The 18,052-nt window shown below is 34.3% G+C and overlaps 1 protein-coding gene across 1 annotated transcript in view; it reads right to left on the bottom strand.

The window, feature by feature from the left end:
- The window catches only part of PSMD14 (proteasome 26S subunit, non-ATPase 14), a 99,019-nt gene that overhangs the window by 27,665 nt on the left and 53,302 nt on the right, over positions 1–18,052 (bottom strand). Inside the window, exons 4-7 of the mRNA XM_045780828.2 lie at positions 14,229–14,300; positions 13,889–14,008; positions 10,917–10,987; positions 9,790–9,940 (exon numbers count right to left, since the gene is read on the bottom strand). Of these exons, the coding sequence (XP_045636784.1) occupies positions 9,790–9,940; positions 10,917–10,987; positions 13,889–14,008; positions 14,229–14,300 (414 nt within the window). The remainder of the gene's footprint in view (positions 1–9,789; positions 9,941–10,916; positions 10,988–13,888; positions 14,009–14,228; positions 14,301–18,052) is intronic.

Below are 18,052 nucleotides of genomic sequence, written 5' to 3'. Positions count from 1 at the left end.
ACTCTGACCTTGCAAATATAATTAGCTTGTGGGATGTGCAGATTTCAGTACCATGGTTGCTTTACTAATTGCAACTCTTGGAAATAGATACTAAATATTTGGAAGCTGCCAATACAAAATAAAAACTGCATCTTTTTTGTACATCTGTCTTAGCTTATAAAAGCAAAATAGTTTTAAAAACAATACTGTGTTCCATATTTATTCCAAGCACACCCAAGGGTCAAGAACCTATCATTTCATTTTAATAATGAATCTGGTTTAGGACTCAAAACTGTAATTATTTTCAAATTCAGTTTAATCCATAATTTTTTGGCTTCTTTCATGAGTATAGTACAGTTTACCCAATATGCTATTTATTTTCAAATTCATATTTTCATATCAACTGCTAGGTCACTGAGAGACTAGACTAAATTTCTAAAGCATCAATCCATGCTTCCCAATTTTTACATTCAAAGGAGGCTATATTGTAAAGCTCCTAAAATTACTTTAATACAAAGGTGTCTGAAAGAAAAATGCATAAATACTTTTGGCAGTAGTTACTATAATTATAATCTCTCCATCTCTGTCTCTTAACAGTAGCTGCCTTTGGCATTTCCAATTCCACTTATATTGAAGTCAACGACTATGGAAAGTGCTTAGAAATAAAATGAACTGAAGTAATTTTTTAACAAAGCTTGAAAGAAAAATTTTAAGACCTCAAAATCAATGTCAAATATCAAAAAAAAAAAAAAGAAAAGAAAAGAAAAAAGTTGTAATTCAGTTACCAGTTGTTACATACTTAAAAACATAAAGTCTCTAAATGACTATAAAAAATGCTAGGTGTAGAAAGAAAAGCAGCACTCCATATCAAATACCCTTTATCACCTAGAAATGACCTATTATCAACTGCTTAGGTTGTTTCCAGATTCTTTAAAAATTAAGGGTGCATGTGACCTGGGAAGTACTGCTGGGGTTTGTGACCCTTTTGTTACTTCTGCTGCCATGCACTGCCAAGCATCTATAAGAGAAAAACATCTTCTGTCTCTTGTAAGCCCACAGCATAAAAAATTCAAAGAAATCTTACTTTCTATGCCATTTCCAATGAAAAGCACTAAGAACTAAAACTGACTCATGCCAAATGCATATCACTGAATTGCTGTGATTTCTTAGTCTCAAGTTTGCAACACGGAAATTATTTATAAAATGTCAATTTTAGCTCTGGAAAAGAAATTCCTATGTGTATGTACATTTTCTTTCTCCATCCTTGGAGAACTGCTTACTGTAGCTAGAGATCTGTAGTACAACTTCAATATACTGGGAGAGATGGGGGATGGGGTGTAACTAGCATAATGTACTTTTTTTGACAAGTGAAGACATGCATCAAAATTCAAACGGTAAAGCCACAAGTTCTGAACATGTATGCCTTAATGAAAACAAATGGATCTTTAGAAACTAGAAACAGCAAAAGGTAATTAGACATTTTTAGATTCATAAAACTTTATAAAAAGAACATAGTTAAATCATAAAGTTCAGCAGAATTTTTTAGGGTATGCATGTAGTCAGTCTTGTATAGGTACTTAAATGCTTGAGAAACTGGAGGCAGAATCCTGCCTAAGTTACAATTCTGGTTCTACCACTGGCTAGCTCAGCAATCCAGGATAAGTTATTTACGCTCTCAATGTCTCCATTTGCTCATGAATGACACCTCACAGAGTTGGTGATTAGATTAAATAAAATAAATGTATATCTGCCACTGTAGTTCTTAGTGTTATTAACTGTGGCAGTCACAGAGTTGCCCAGCTCAGACCTCCGTTCAACAGAAGCTGCTGCAGAGAGCACAGCTAACTCACCACCGCCACATGCTATACACCTCTGGATCTTCTGGGAGTTCACCCCAGGTCATGTTTCCCTCGGGCTACGCCCAGCCAATGACTGAGCAATGTGGGGGTACTAGAAACCAGCCATTCCTGCCAAATAAAGAGAACGGATTCCTCTAACGGGCAACTTTGTCTCAAGGACTCCCCATCAGTCTGGTTGAAACTTTCTTAGAAACATGCCATATAGTCTGATGCTGTTCCTACCTTCCCAATTCTACCCAATTCCCAACTCTACCTTCCCTTTCTCCTTACACAGGGTCACACCTGTACTGCTGTCCCCTTTATCCATCACAGGTATTTACCCTAATAAATCTCTTGCATAGCTAATTCCCCTTTTGGAACGTGCTTCTTGGAGCACCCCAAATGACCTGGTAAACAGAGCAGAGTACTGTTATTGCAACAGAGTGTTAAAGTTAGAAAAAAGCTACTCCCAAAACCACATCAGAATTATAAATTTGGCATCCACAGACACTTGACATATGAAAACACCAGTAGAAAAGTAGAGAGGGGGCACCTGGCTGGCTCAGTCAAAGACCATGCGACTCTTAATCTTGGGGTCGTGAGTTCAAGCCCCACACTGCAGGTAGAGATTACTTAAATAAATATTTTAAAAAGAAAAGAAAATTAGGAAGAAACATTTAAAGACATCTATTTCCTTAGAAAAATTCCTAATTAAAGTTTTTTTTTGAAGTATAGTTATGCCAAATATTATCTCTTTTTAAAAGTAACAATATCCCTAGAATCTTGACACTCCTGTATAACAGATATTTCTAGGCTATGACAAATAAACACTAAACTTAAAAACTGAACTAGACTATTTATGAGCTATAAGAGACTATCACTTCTGGGTCACTGGCCTGATACCAACTTAGAATACCAATTCTATCTGGTGGCTACTCACCCAGCCTACATAAAATGGAAAAGTGACTTCAGATTCCTTTCTGGTACACAAACTAAAGCAATACAGTTGGTATGCTTATTGATAGTTCCCCAAAAAGGAAAGAAATAAGAAGTTTTAGAGACTAGAAGTTAGAGCTCAACCATGTTAATTAACAAGGTGGTAAGGCAGGTGGATAAGGGGAATAAAGGACTCACACACATTGCTTGTGCTTCAACATCATCTTCAAAGAAGCAGTGCAAATATAACCCTCAAACTACCATCTCTCACTAGGCAAGGTCATTTTTGCAAGAAAAATACGTAAAAGTTAATACCTGGATGTGTACACTTTTATATATTTTTATTGAGCTTATTAATTAAATATCACACAGAAATTATCTTGGGTAAGCCTCTGAACAACCAAGAGGTAGGCATTAATATTCACAATTTATGGATGAGAAAATGGAGGCTCAGAGAACTTGGATAAATTAAATGAGATGACACAACCAGCAAAGTGCTACCACCATGATTTGTACCTATACAGCATGCCAAAGCTAGTACTCTTCATCACCAAGCTATTTGATGTAACACTTTCTCCTAACACAAAAGCAAGAAAAGACTACTATTAGATTCAGTTACTTGACAGCAAGGTTTGTGTCTTATTCGCCATCAAATACCCATTCCCCAGCAGAGTACCTTGCACACACAATACGCTATAGAATAAATATCTATTGAAATCAAGAGCTCCAAAGAAAGCATTTTACATAGTTTTACCATTCATGTTTATTTCTCCTTCAAAAAAAAGGGGGCATTTGTTTTCTATAAAAATCTAATTACTAGCTTTACAAAATATATACTTCCCGTTTCCTTATCAATGATCAGTTTTGAATTCATAAAATACTCTCCCATGGCATAGTGAACTGAAAAATCCAAACATCAAAGCACTGACCTGTGTTTAATTTGGAATAAAAACTGCACCCAGTAAAGCAATTTGGAATGTAAAAAAGTGGCAGTGAGTATCTATTAATCAGCTTACTAGTTGTCTAAGAATAATCACTGAGGAATCAACTATGACCTACAAGACTATCTAGCACCATAATCAATCCTAAATTCTTTAGGAAATTACAATGATTAGAACATATTAAGCTTATTAAAATATATGCGCTATGGAAAGGCTTCTTATACAAAGTCATAGTTTGCATTTGCTGGTACAATACTGGCATTAACAACAGAGAGTAGATCTTGTTCTTTATGTCCCAGTGTATGCCTGTGACACAGTAGTGATCAGTAAGTATCTGGTGAATGACCAAGCATCCTCAGATTGGGAAAAGGAAAGTATTTCAGAATCAAAAGTCAATAAATAATATTCTTACACGTAATGGAAAGAGTTTTAAAGGTTTTCCTTTATCTTTACTGAAACAGCTTAATTTGAACTAATTTGAAACAGATTTATACCACTCAAAATACATAGTAAGTACTAAACAATAATAAAGTAGCGCAAAGACTATATTATTAACACAGAAACTATAAATTAAAAGAACTATACTAAGAAGTATTAGTTCCATATAAGATTTATGTTTCTTAGAACTTTAAACATAAAATTGCTTTAACATTCCTAGCTGACAATTTCTGATAATAAGAGTGTAAAACAGGAAGCAAACAAAAGATAATATAGTAACTAAACTTGTTCCAAGAGTTGGATGGGTATGCTCACAGAGCTATATTAGGAGTGGAAATAGAATTTTTATGTGTCCTATTTTCTATTTTTCTCTTGCAATCTGGAAAACTAGATGAAGAAAAGGTGTGTATATGTGTATACAATTCGAGAGTAGGACTATCCAGCCCTAACTGACCCTTATGGGATACTGACCAAAAGAAATCTTATGAATAACACGTATTCTAAATATCTTTCACTACCTTTAGTCTATGGCCATTCCACCCTGAACACACCCGATCTCATTGATCTCGGAAGCTAAGGAGGGTCAGGCCTGGTTAGTATTTGGATGGGAGAAATTAATCACTTCAAAGGCTAGAATTTTAATATATTTATTTTTCTTTCCATCTGCATGTCCTAGAGAAATATGTCAGAAAAATAGTAAGTGCTCAATAAAAAAATCAGCTGATTCAGATTTTCTTAAATTAGGAGGTACAAAATACAAGGGAAAGTTTTCATTTCTTTTGTAGTCATTACCCTTACCTTCTTAAAGTGAGCAACATAGTTAAAGACTTGTTCTTAAAAAAATTCTCAGAAATATTCATATTCTATATTTTAAAATATGCTACTTGTTAATCTATTTAAGTAGCAATTAATTTAATCTCTACTCAAGACATATGGCTTCATAATACTAGGAGATAGGTATTAAAATCCCTGTTTTATAGACACGAAAACTGAAGCTCAAGATAGATAACTTGCTCAAAGTCATACCATAAAGAGATAGAGATAAAAATGGAATTTGACTGCAGCCCTGATCCCAAAGCCTGTGCTCTTCATTACTCTATGCCCTGCCTTTATGATAAGTATTTCTGAACAATAATAAGAAAAAGCTAAAACAAACTATTGTTTTATAGTTTAAAATTCTCCACCACCTTAAAGCTTCTAATACAAAACTTTTGGATAAGTAAAATGCTTGCCCCATCCTTACCGTGAAAAAGATAAAACCTTATAAATCTCTGAAAATAAAAGGTAAACTCTCATAATATTCATTCCCTAATTCTTTCTTCCTATATTTGCATTTACTTTTCAAAGCCCCATCTTTTTTTATAAAATGCTGAATAAAGACAACAATAACAACATCAAAAACTATTCATTTTACATTCTAATATATCTGTGAAAAAAGCGTGAACAAAGAGGTAAGTATACCACCTGGAATAGAATTATTTCTACATTCTTCTCCAGAAGGACAAACTTCTCTTTTCTGAGTGATGTCCTGCCCGCCTATCAAAGCTCAGTCCAAGCTTCACTTACTTTGTGCAGCCATACCAATTTCTTTTTTCTTCTAATTTGTATTTACTATGTTTGCTATACAAGTACTACTTTATTCCATTTTGGCACATACAAGGTTCTGAATAAGTATTCATTGAATTATTTCTCTCTCTAGCAACCAATTTAATACTTAGTTATAGAACAAAGCAGTATCAGTGTAATTTGTATTCTATCAGTATGCAATGTAGGATTATCAGCACATAAATGGCAGAATACTATTTGGCTCACTGGATGTATGTTATCTGGCATACACTAAATGTGTATGACTTACCTTCTCAAAATGACAAAGACTGGTTTTTTATCTATTTTATATACCAGAATCATTAGCACACAGGCACATCAGATGCACTTAAGAAATACCTGCTGATAAGTTAGTTATTTCTGATCAGTTGGAATAAAAATTTCTCAAGAAAATTCAGCCAGTATGAAGATTTATAGGGACTAAAGGGTTATTAGTGTTTTTTTTCTTTTAATGTTTTCAAAATAGAGAACATGAAGATTGTTATCAGTTACCAGGTAACATATGAACATTTTGCTGACAGGAATTGTGATAAGAAAATAGGTTCTCAAAAGTAGTAATAGTTGTATGGTAGTTTTATGACTTTGCACAAAGTCATCATTCTTTTTGCCCTAAAGAAGTATAATCATATTATAAGCTAAATTAACTTCTAAATCTGCTGCTGGATCAAGTCCAGCTGTGGGCTGAACATAGAAGATAACAAAACTTTAAGCAAGAGGCTGCCACTTTACTACTTGAGAACTGAAGCTTAAAATATTTGAATATGTGTATTTTACAAATAAACTAAAACAAAATTTTAAAAACTATTTCACTGTTAAGTTTAGGGTCAAGCTCATCAGTAATTTCTATAGCTTACTCTCCATTTAAATTATACATGTTATCATTTTCCACCTTTTAAACATTTTTTACATTTACAGGACATTTTTAAACATTTTAAAATATTTACAGGATTACATAATATACAGAGTGCTACGGATTCTTTATCATATAGTATATTTTATTATTTATGTAGGTCTCAATGTTTGGTCCTAGGGACGTTGCAAAAGCTGACAGGAATGAGTCTGTCTAAATTGTTTTTTAAAATTAATACAACAAATACTATATGAGGAAAATCAATTAATACATAGTAACTACTATAAATAGTACAGTGAACTACTGAGAAATGTGTAGCCCCTTACCCTGACTTACACTGAAGGGAGTGGTATCTATCCATATAAGTTAAGAAAAAGTCTTGCAATAACCTCTGGTACTTTCTCACTTTCCAATCCTGAGTTACTCTAATTACATAGTTCATAATTGTCTAATATTAAAGACCCAGTAAAACAGCTTGAGCTCTGAAGTTTTATAGACCTGATTGGTATCCTTGTTCTGCTGCTTAATAATGCTATAATTTTGGGCAAAGTAATCTCTTTGACCTTAATTTTTTTACCCTTTCATTGATAAAATGGAGTAATAATGGTATCTCCAGAATTACTAAAGAATATATGAGACAAGTTGAAATATTTATCATACCTGGCACCCAGCAATAATTCCATAAAGATACAATCAAGTCACTATAAAAGGAAATCAAACATCATGAATTAATGAGATTACAAAGATTCAGTGCTTACCTAATTGCTCAAAAATAGGTAATACTGGGATTTATAAAAATGAAAATATAAAATTTACAGGAAAGAGGTATTAAGTGAACAGAGTCTCAACTTGAATAATTTACATATAGATTGTCATTTTAACTCTTGATCTAATCATTGTCTTACTAAATATCTTGACAGCTTTGATAAATCACATGCAGGGAAGGGGAAGGAGAATACTATGCTATTCTTCAGTTTTTGTAAGCTTATATTCTTGGGTTTAATATTTTACCTGGAACACTCTGGCCATGGATTTACTAGCATTTAATTTGGCTCATAGTTTTGAGAGGTCTTGACACTAAAAGAACCACAAATTACAACCAAACTCAGACATCCTATAGATGAAGTTACATTATTGAGAAAGACTGGATCCTTATTTTAGGTCGTGAAATTGTATGAGTCTACATGTTAGGTACAAGAAGTGATGTGAATCATCACTGATAGATATTTATACTAAATTTTTTAAAAAATATTTTTTCACAACATATAAACCTAGACAGTGCTACCTATGATTTTATAAAGTAATTTTAGATATATTATTTTGAAAAAATTACTACATTTTACCATATGACAACAGTTATGTCAAAGTATATTTTTAAATGAAATTCATTCTTTTAACATGAATTATGATTAATTAGAAATTAATGCAAATTCCAGTTATAAAACTGCCATTTAAGATATATAAACAAGATAACTAAAAATACATATTTATATTGTTTTCCGAATGTCTTCCTTCATCGTATTTAAGTTTATATTTTCCTTTTCAAAGTGGCCACCAACTCATGAATCAAGTATAAAAAGTCAGATACACTAATACTACAAAATAGAACTCTAATTATATTTAACATTAAGCTTCAGTGATTTTTTGTAAATATTGTGGTGGAGAGACTTAATCAGATAATTCTGTTATATTTCTAAAATGATAATTATTACTTAAATGAGTTAATCTGAATTATTAAAAAGATACCTTAATGAGGAATTAAACTTAAGAAGTACTATACTATACTTTAATTCATAAAACTAACAAATGTCAAGGATTTTCAACTCTTTTTATCTGTACAGTTAAGTAACAATATACTTAGTTAAAAAAGTAAATTGAAATATAGGTACACAGCAAGCATCAGAAGTAATCCATTCTGAATTGTCTAGTGTATCGGTTTCTATTATTATTGTTTTTGTGGCTAGATTCCACCTCTGAAAAGCTAAATCACATCTAATAGGATCATGATTTAGAGAAGGCCTCAATTTTTATTCATCATAATAATATGATGTCAGAAAGTGTACAACTTCAAATCATGACAGATAAAAACTCCATGTTTAACAGCCTCATTTAGTTTGTTTGAGCTGGTGAGCAGATGTAAATGTAATCTGCAATACTAGCAAACTCCAGGTCTGATAGATAGCAAGCTAATATTTATTTTTAAGTGCTCTAAAAATTATTTGTAAAAGCTGCATAAAAAGGATTCCATAAATGTATTGTGATTTTATTTTAACAATTATTCTCCACTACAATGGAAGTACATGCTCAAACAAGACACCTCAGCAGTATTTTAAAGCAGTAACCACCTAGCCAATTTCTGTATGTTCTGTAGTTTTTCTAATCCACTCTCCCTGTGGTTGAGCAAAATCGAATTGCCTCTCACATTTGCAGACAGCTCTGTGAAGGTGATAATAGAGCTGCTCCCTGCTGTCATGAGGCAGGAAATAGGAAAATGGCATATGGGGCTAGAAAGAAAGAAATAAAAAAAAGAAAGAAAGAGAGAGAGAACGAAGGGGAAAAAAAGAACTAAACAAGAACAAAAGATTTCAACAAAGAACAACTATAACCCAATATGCTTTGCAAGTTAATCTCTTTTCCTAATCATTTAGCATATTTAAATCATTCATCTGTGTCCTCACTCCAAAAATGCGAATGGCTGATTCTAAGTCTTGGGTCAAGTTTTCATCGTCTAAAATATTTGGAACATCCAACTCCAGAATATGTCCTGCACATTGCCTGCAAAACAGAGTGTCTTTAACTAGATACATAAAATGTTGTGCCAATCCCAAATTTGCTATTTTAAAATAAAGGAAGGTAGAACAATGTTTATTAATAACCTGTGTATATTAATAAAATGTATACAGCAGGCTTTTAGTATGGTCTAACATTCCTAAATCTATGAAATACAAACAATTTTAAAAATAAACATTTACGATTAGACAATAGCTGATTAAAGTAGAAACAAATCTCTAAGTAGTTATATTGCTAATAATACCAAGACGACACATTTTTCAACTTGTACAGATTTTTTTGTTTGTTTTTTTAAGTACACAGACAGGGTTTTTTTTGTGTAAGAATCCTGCTTTAAACAAAAGAAATTTTAATTTAATGTATCTGGAAGCAATGTGGCAGCAGATGCTAATAAAGATAGAATCTACTCTACCTTTCCTTTTACACTCTGAATGGGATCCACAACCACTGCCACAGCTCTCTCCGACAAGGCTTCAAAGCTCTGCTGAGTGTTGATATCCACACCAGAAAGCCAACAACCAAAGCCAGGGTGACTGTGATACCAACCAACAACCATCTCAGGCCTGAAACAAAGAGGGCATTCAGCGGTTCAGAACAGAACAAGTAATACACATTTATGATATGAAAAGAAACAACACACTAACAGGGTATAAATTAAGAAGAGATGAAAAACGCACAGGTGTGAAAAAAGCACCATTAGAAACACTGAAATCATACACCGTATTATCCAGAAAACATGGAAATGAATAAGCATGACAAAGGAGTGCTATCATTAAGAGATGCACATTAGCAGTGGTAGATAAGGCTTTCAGTTTTTCACCTTGTTACCACACTTTCTCTGAGCCAGTTTTACCCTTTCAGCATTCAAGTAAATATCTACTCTTTAACTCCTTAGGTTGGGAGTTGGATTTTCCAGGCAGAGTACATTTTTAACAATGGACACCAGGATCCACTGTTGTGAAAGGATTAAATATCAATTAAACCAGCAGTAGAACTAGGAACTCAGTCAAAAACCAATTTGCACTGTTCTGCTCAGCTGCTGAGCCTTTTGCTAACATTAATTTTGAAGTTTCTTCCACAGTAGAAGAATTTGAGCAAGAGAATGACAACTATTGAGATTTAATCTGGGGGGGGGAACTTGAAGAATATTTGCATTCTACTTTCTCTCTCTTTAAAAAGCATATGCTTAATATAATTAAAAATCAGAGTCATTCAGTTTCAATACATGGAACATACAAGCTCTTTCAATTATAAGTTACTAGGCAGTAACTCCATATGCTGTTAAACAGGGAAGCTACAGCCCAAGCTTACTATGTGATGGTTGCGAAATTTAACATGAGGCAGTTTTCTCATTGGCAAATTTCTTTGACTCTAGAAGAAGAGATACTAGGTAGGTGATACATAGCATTGAGAGTAATACCTTTACATGAACTACATGGCTTTTTTCCCCTAGGTATATTCATAAACATCCAGATTTTCGAAATACATCTCTAAAAATATTTCCCATTATTCCTTTATATAATCAGTTAAAATACTTACCTTCCTGTCTGCTTCAACATATCTAACATTTTGGCTTGGAACACTGGATCAACTGCTTCCACGCTGACACCCTGGTTAAGATAGAAAGAAACATCATTAGTTTTAGAACTATGAAAAAAGAGCCACAAACATTTATTCACTCTAACTGAACAAAAAGCTACCCCCAAACCTCAGGGTTGATCTCAGGGTTTTAAGACTGAGCCCCCACTGGGCTCCGCACTGGGTGTGGAGCCTGCTTAAGATTCTCTCTCAACCGGGCTCAGTTGGTTAAGTGTCTACCTTCGGCTCAGGTCATGATCCTGGAGTTCCAGGATCGAGCCCTACATCAGGCTCCCTGATCAGCGTGAAGTCTGCTTCTCTCTTTCCCTCGGCTCCTCCCCCTGCTCATGCTCTATCTCTCACTCACTCTCTCTCAAATAAATAAATAAAATAAATAAATAAATAAATAAAATCTTTAAAAAAAAGATTCTCTATCCCCCTCTCCCTCCCCCACAATTCCCCATTCGAGACAATCTATAACCAAGTCTTTTAAATGCTATGTTATCTTGCTAGGTCAACCAAAAAATTTTAGAACATGGAAGAATTAAAGGCATTCATGTCATCTTTCCAGTGATAGCTCACTGCCGTTTTAACTCCTACAAGGCTTTCTTCTAACATTAGGAATTTAATTCTAATCTATCCCAATAAATCGTTAACAACGTAAGCACTTCCTTCCTACCAAAACAAACAATATTTGAATTCCAATTGAGGAAGCATCCTCAAGAATAGGGGTATACAATCTGTTGCCTATAGGTTTTTTACATTTTTTTAAAAGGGTATTTGAAAAAAACAAAAACCACAAGAATATGCGACAGGAACTTACATCTTTACAGAAAGTTAGCTAACTCTTGGGCCAGAAGAAAACCTTTCTAATCTACTACACAGAATGAACACAAAGATCAAAATCTTCTATTTCATATTGTCAAACAAGCATTTACGAGGAAATAATGATACTAAAGCTTAAGAACTTTTTATTATAATTGATAAGGACCACATGTAACAGAAATACTAGTTAACTTTATTAGTTTTTTCATATTCTGAAATGAAAAGGTAAATATAGATAAAAATAGCCTAAGATATAAAAATAGCCTAAGATATAAATCTAAATCTTTAGTTAATACATAGCATATTTCCCTATACCCAGGTGGACAAAATTAGTAGATCTAAATTAGTTTACCTCAACAAACTAGTCCATTTGGAGAAAAATTTGTGTATTTTTCTATATTTTGCATTATTTACAAATACACTGCAATCTGTAGTAACTACTCTGTTTAAAATGCTGGGACCTCTCTCTAAAATAAGTAACAACAAATACATAAATCTTTAAAAAAATGGGGTGCTTGGGTAGCTTAGTCAGTTAAGCATCTGACTGGTGATTTAGGCTCAAGTCATGATCTCATGGGTCTTGGGATCGAGCCCACAATGGGCTCCACACTTATCAGGGAGTCTGCTTGAGATTCTCCCTCTCCCTCTCCTTCTGCCCCCGCCCCAACTCACACACACTCTCACTCACTCAAATAAACAATAATAAATAAATCTTTAAAATGCTTGGGCATCTGAGTGGCTAAGTTGGTTAAGCGGCCGACTCTAGATTTCAGTGTAGGTCATGGTCTCAGGGTCATGAGATTAAGCCCCACGCAGGGCTCCGCCAAGTATGGAGTCTGCTTAGGATTCTTTCCCTCTCCCTCTGCACTCCACCCCTCAGTGTGTGATCTCTCTCTATAAATAAATAAATAAATAAATAATAAAAATATAACTTGTTTTATTCTATTATCTACTTTATCAAGGTATACTTACAGTTAAGAGCCTCAAACAAAGCAAACAGCTTTATGACAATTTCTTTAATCCAGTTATTTTATAAGGCTCAGTAAGAGAAATGTTGCATAGTAGGGAAAGAACAACCATCAGAAAAATATACATGTTACGTTTTTCTAGGCAAACAGATGAGAAGGATATGTGTGTAGTTTTTTTTTTTTTTTTAAGATTTTATTTATTCATTCGACAGAGAGAGAGACAGCCAGCGAGAGAGGGAACGCAAGCAGGGGGAGCAGGAGAGGAAGAAGCAGGCTCATAGCGGAGGAGCCTGACGTGGGACTCGATCCCAGAACGCCAGGATCACGCCCTGAGCCAAAGGCAGACGCTTAACGACTAAGCCACCCAGGCGCCCCTGTGTGTAGTTTTTTATAAGAAAGGCAGAATGGTTGTTATTTTTTGGCCATTTTCTTTAGATCTAAATGCATACCTTTTTATACAAGTCCAATGCATTAAACAAAAGAGCAAAACAAAAACCTTCTAAAGAATAATGCATTCTAAATAAGTAAAGTAGATGACTTCCAAATTTGTACGTAGAATACTTCCTCTCTAGAGAAATTAACACGCCTGGGCAAAAGAACTAAAGTTTGCCATAGTTTTTTGGTTTCTTTAAACTTAACATTTTGAATACTTTAAACTTAAGAGTCATTTATCACCATCTATAAAAAAACGGGGGGGGGGAGACTAGATTTCAAATCAAAAGGAATAAAATGTGAGGACTAGATAACGTATGTGAATTAGAAGTCTAATTAAAAGAGTCTCTAAAATCTTCTGAATGGAGTGTTCAAATTAAAAGCCTACTATTTTAGGGTAACTAACTTATAAATCTAGTATGCTACACTAGTTAGAGCTGAAAGTATGAGTTAAGGGATTTAATGCTAACATCATTCAATTTGTGGACCTATAGGGAATTCTTGATGCATTTAAAAGATGAATGATTTAAAAAAAAAAAGATGAATGATTTAATTCCATACAGGGTAGAAATTTCTATCATTAATCTTACAATGGATTTTTCCTATCAGGAAGAGAAAATATAATGTGATCAAAATTATTTTGCATAGGAAAAGGAAAGAGAAAAGAAACACATTTACTTACAGCAGGCAACCATAAAAAGTACTCACTGTTCCTGACTGTGGCATAGCAAACACATCAATCACTCTGACGGTGTAATCATCAACAAATTCTCCGAGCATCAGACCCATAACTTCCATGGGAACTCCAGCCCGACCATGCTTTAACATCTGTAAAGAGGAAGATACATGCATATAAAGCTTTAATATCTTTGGTATTTTTTTTTTTAAATAACCTAAGTTTGTTTCAGTGGAAATAAAACACTCTTATTTTACAGATGCACCTAGAGCAATGGCTTAAGTTTGAGGGTTAACATGACAAATACTCCCAAGTAAAAGAAAGTGAAAGCAACAGAGTTCTCTAAAGCAAGTAACTCTATTCAATACTTACTTTTAACAGTGCAAGGGAAGAAATATAGACTTGTTCTGCTGTGTCCACCGCAGGAGCATCTGTCGGTGGCCCCTAGAAATAAGCACATCAATTATTATAAACACACAGTTTATGAGTTTAAAATTAAAGGTATATGTTATATAAACTTGATTGTTTTTAAGAGTTTTGGGAAAACCCATCAATTGTCCTTTTATTCTCAAGTATCCCTTTATTCAGGCACAATACAAATAATCAAAACAACTTTGTAAATATCAAACCTGTGGAAAACAAATCAAATTTAGTGCTCAGGCAAGTGTCCAGCGGACATAAAGCTTACATCTTTCAGCACTGCTAATCTACCTCTGCTACAAAATAACTACAATGCACCAATTAGTCATGGTTCTTCTTCTCAATCTGGGATGGATTTTCAGCTACAGTTTGTACACTAGGGCTATGGGATCTCTGCAGGTGCACAGATATAGCTGGGGGGAGGGGACAGAAGATTTCTAATCCCTAAGTAAAAGAGCTGTGAACAACATACTATGCACTCACCTGATAAAGTTGTTCCCCTCCCCAATACAACAAATTTAACACAAGTGCACCAGATGTGAACAAACTGGCGTAGCCAACATGAAAATACTTTCAAATTCTCTTTTTTTTTTTTTTTTTTTTTTTTTACTTTCAAATTCTGACTAGCACCTTTAAAACAAACGTTACTATTTATCTTACTACAGGTTAAGGCAGACACTGTATTCCCCCTAAGGACTGTGTCTTCTTCATCAAAAGCAACAAGCCTCTTTTGACTATAACATTCAGAGGCACAAGGTAATTTACATAGGGTCCTTACCCTCCAGGTGACTACAATCTTATACATGTAATTCTGCACACATGAAAGCTTTCTTGTTTTTCAATATTCAACAGTCTGGGAAATTAAAATAAGATGTGTCCTATAATTGCCAGGTTCTGTTTTGCTCGAAGTTCCCTTTCCTTGACAATAACTCTATTACAAATTACAAAAGAAATGTTAGTTATCCAAATTATAAAGCAATATTCTATCATGCTTTATAGGTTTACTTACTAAAATTAATCAATCGCTTTACTCATTACATTTCAGATGTGTAGGTCTATGTGTATTTTGTGCTTCTTCTTGTCTATTTAAATGCTAAATTCTGTGATTTTTTTAATTTAATTTTTTGTTTAAAAATTCTTAATATTTGCTGGCAGCATTAAATATAAAAAGTTCTACAGTAAGTTTTTTCTAAATACAAGAATACAAAATTCTTTTTTTTCTAATAGAAATTATTTGTTTCCTTATGTACAAAGGGGTAAGAAAAATCAAATGCCTAATTTTATTTTTAATAATAAATGTCAGATAATAAATTAAAAAACCAACAGTAATTCTCCATTTATTAGTGCCTAATGCAGCTTTACTGCTTACCTTTCAAATAGAGATGAGTCTCTTTCAAAGGTTTATTTATTTATTTACTTGAGAGAGGGGGAGAGACAGAGAGGGAATGCATGGTGCAATCAAGCTGGGGTAGAGGGGAGAGGAAGAAGGAGAGAATCCTCAAGCAGACCCCCACTGAGCACAGAGCCCCATGGGGGGTTTGATCACAGGACCCTGAGATCATGACCTGAGCTGAAATCACGAGTTGCACACTTAATTTCCTGAGCCACCCAAGTGCCCCAGTATAAGTCGCTTTCAGAATGAAAACTCTAAGGTAAGCTAAAGTGCTATCATGCCAAAACATTTGTTGGGATCATCATATAAAACATAATACTTTTTAGGGGCACCTGGGTGGCGCAGTCGTTAAGTGTCTACCTTCTGCTCAGGGCGTGATCCCAACGTTCTGGGATCGAGCCCCACATTAGGCTTCTCCGCTAGGAGCCTGCTTCTTCCTCTCCCACTCCCCCTGCTTGTGTTCCCTCTCTCACTGGCTGTCTCTCTCTGTCAAATAAATAAATAAAATCTGTAAAAAACAACAACAACAACAAAATACTTTTTAAAGATTTTATTTTAGAGAGAGTGTGGGAGTGCAGACAGGGAGAGGGACAGAGAGGGACTAGCAGACTCTATACTGAGCACGGAGCCCAACGTGGGGCTCAATCTCATGACCCTGAGATCATGACCTGAGACAAAGTCAAGAGTGGCTGCTCAACCAACTGAGCCACCCAGGTGCCCCTAAAACACAGTAATTTTGTTGCTATGATCATTTTATTCATCTAACTAAGAAAGTAAAGAAAGTTTAAGAAAAAAGGTGAGGACAGTAGTAAGTTAGCTGTGATGAGAGGTCTTAGGGAAGTACTACTTTAAATCAGGATAATGAACACTGTATTTATTCATAGAGATTATTTCCTGAATCCAGAGCAACTTAAAAATTCCATATGGAGAAAGAATTTAAACTGGTATCTAGACTGTAGTTATTAATACAGCCTTTCTTTCTTTCTTTTTTTTTTTAAATACTGCCCTTCTTAACTTGCCAGAAAATACTAAAAAAAGGAACAGGGAAATAAAACATCATACCATCAGGAAAATGTATTACTGACAAAGTCAAGAAACTACCCCTGTCACCAATTAAAGAAGAAACAGTCTGTTTTGTTCAACATTATATATAACTAGTACCTAGCAAAGTGCCTGGCACATAGCAAGAACTTAGTAAGTACTGGCTGAAAAAAAATGAAATGAATAAATTGAGGTACTATAAGCCAATGGAACAGAAATGAAAAATACCCACCAGTTACTCTGTGAGAGAGAACAAGCCATATGTAAGTAGATATAAAGATCACTACCTCCTCTTTCACTATTTTCTTCTAGTTCAGAAACATACTAAGAGAAAGCCATGCAGCTGTTTCTCTACTAGATGGGTGCTGTTTTTTGAGAGAGCAGCCAGTGATATTTCCTGTTGCTCCTCTCACTCCATGACTATTTTGTTTCTTGATCTAGTCAGAGACTACATTCCTCAGGAAAAAAACTTGGCAAGAAGTTCAGAAGAGTTTGTAGTGGTGAAGTGCATTTTTTAAAAAGTAATCTCTACACCCAATATGGGGTTCAAACTCACGACCCTGAGATCAAGAGTAGAGATCAAGAATCACATGCTCTTCTGACTGAGCCAGCCAGGTGCCCCTGAAATGTATTCTTAAAAGAAATAAAAATAAAAAGAGTAATCCACGTAAAATACTGTCTATAGGAGAGATGTTAAGGACCTCGGGTAGTTGTAAATATTTGAGACTATCATTTTTCAAATGCTCACCTGTCCAGAATATCATACAATCAGGCAAAGAAGAAAAAGAAAACTCCATTAAAGACCCTGGAAACTGAGCTTAATTTAAGCCAAGTTAAGAAAAATGTGGGGCTATGGACAATGTACCTACATTGTCTTTTGGCAAATGCTCCTGAGCAATAGCATCCTGATGATTCAAAGAGAGGAAAGAAATCTAAAATAGGACTCATAAACAAAATTTTAGAAAACGATATGGCATCAGTACAATATACGCTTTCCCAAGTTTGAAATAGAAAGTTCAAGGACGGACCAAGATGAAAAGATGAAAAATAATTAAGAACTAAAATCACACGGGAGGAAACAAAGGTAAAAATAAGATTATGACAAGTTTAATTCACTGATACAGAACACAAAGAAGATGTCTCAGAATGTAGACTTAAAGTCAGAGATGAAAACTACTAAAATATAATGATACTAGAGGACAAAGGAGCTATAAGCTAAGAAACAGTTGTTCCTAAGGACAAAATAAGAAATAGAATCAATGAGTAAAGATAAAGCTGAAGAAAACTTTCGTGAATGAAAAAAAATTTCCCCCCAACTTTCGGATCACTAAATGTCAGGCAA

The sequence above is a fragment of the Ursus americanus genome, chromosome 1 (genome assembly GCF_024610735.1).
Source record: "Ursus americanus isolate L20-20 chromosome 1, mUrsAme1.1.p, whole genome shotgun sequence".
NCBI classification, from domain to species: domain Eukaryota; kingdom Metazoa; phylum Chordata; class Mammalia; order Carnivora; family Ursidae; genus Ursus; species Ursus americanus.
This window is presented reverse-complemented; position numbering and strand designations above follow the sequence as displayed.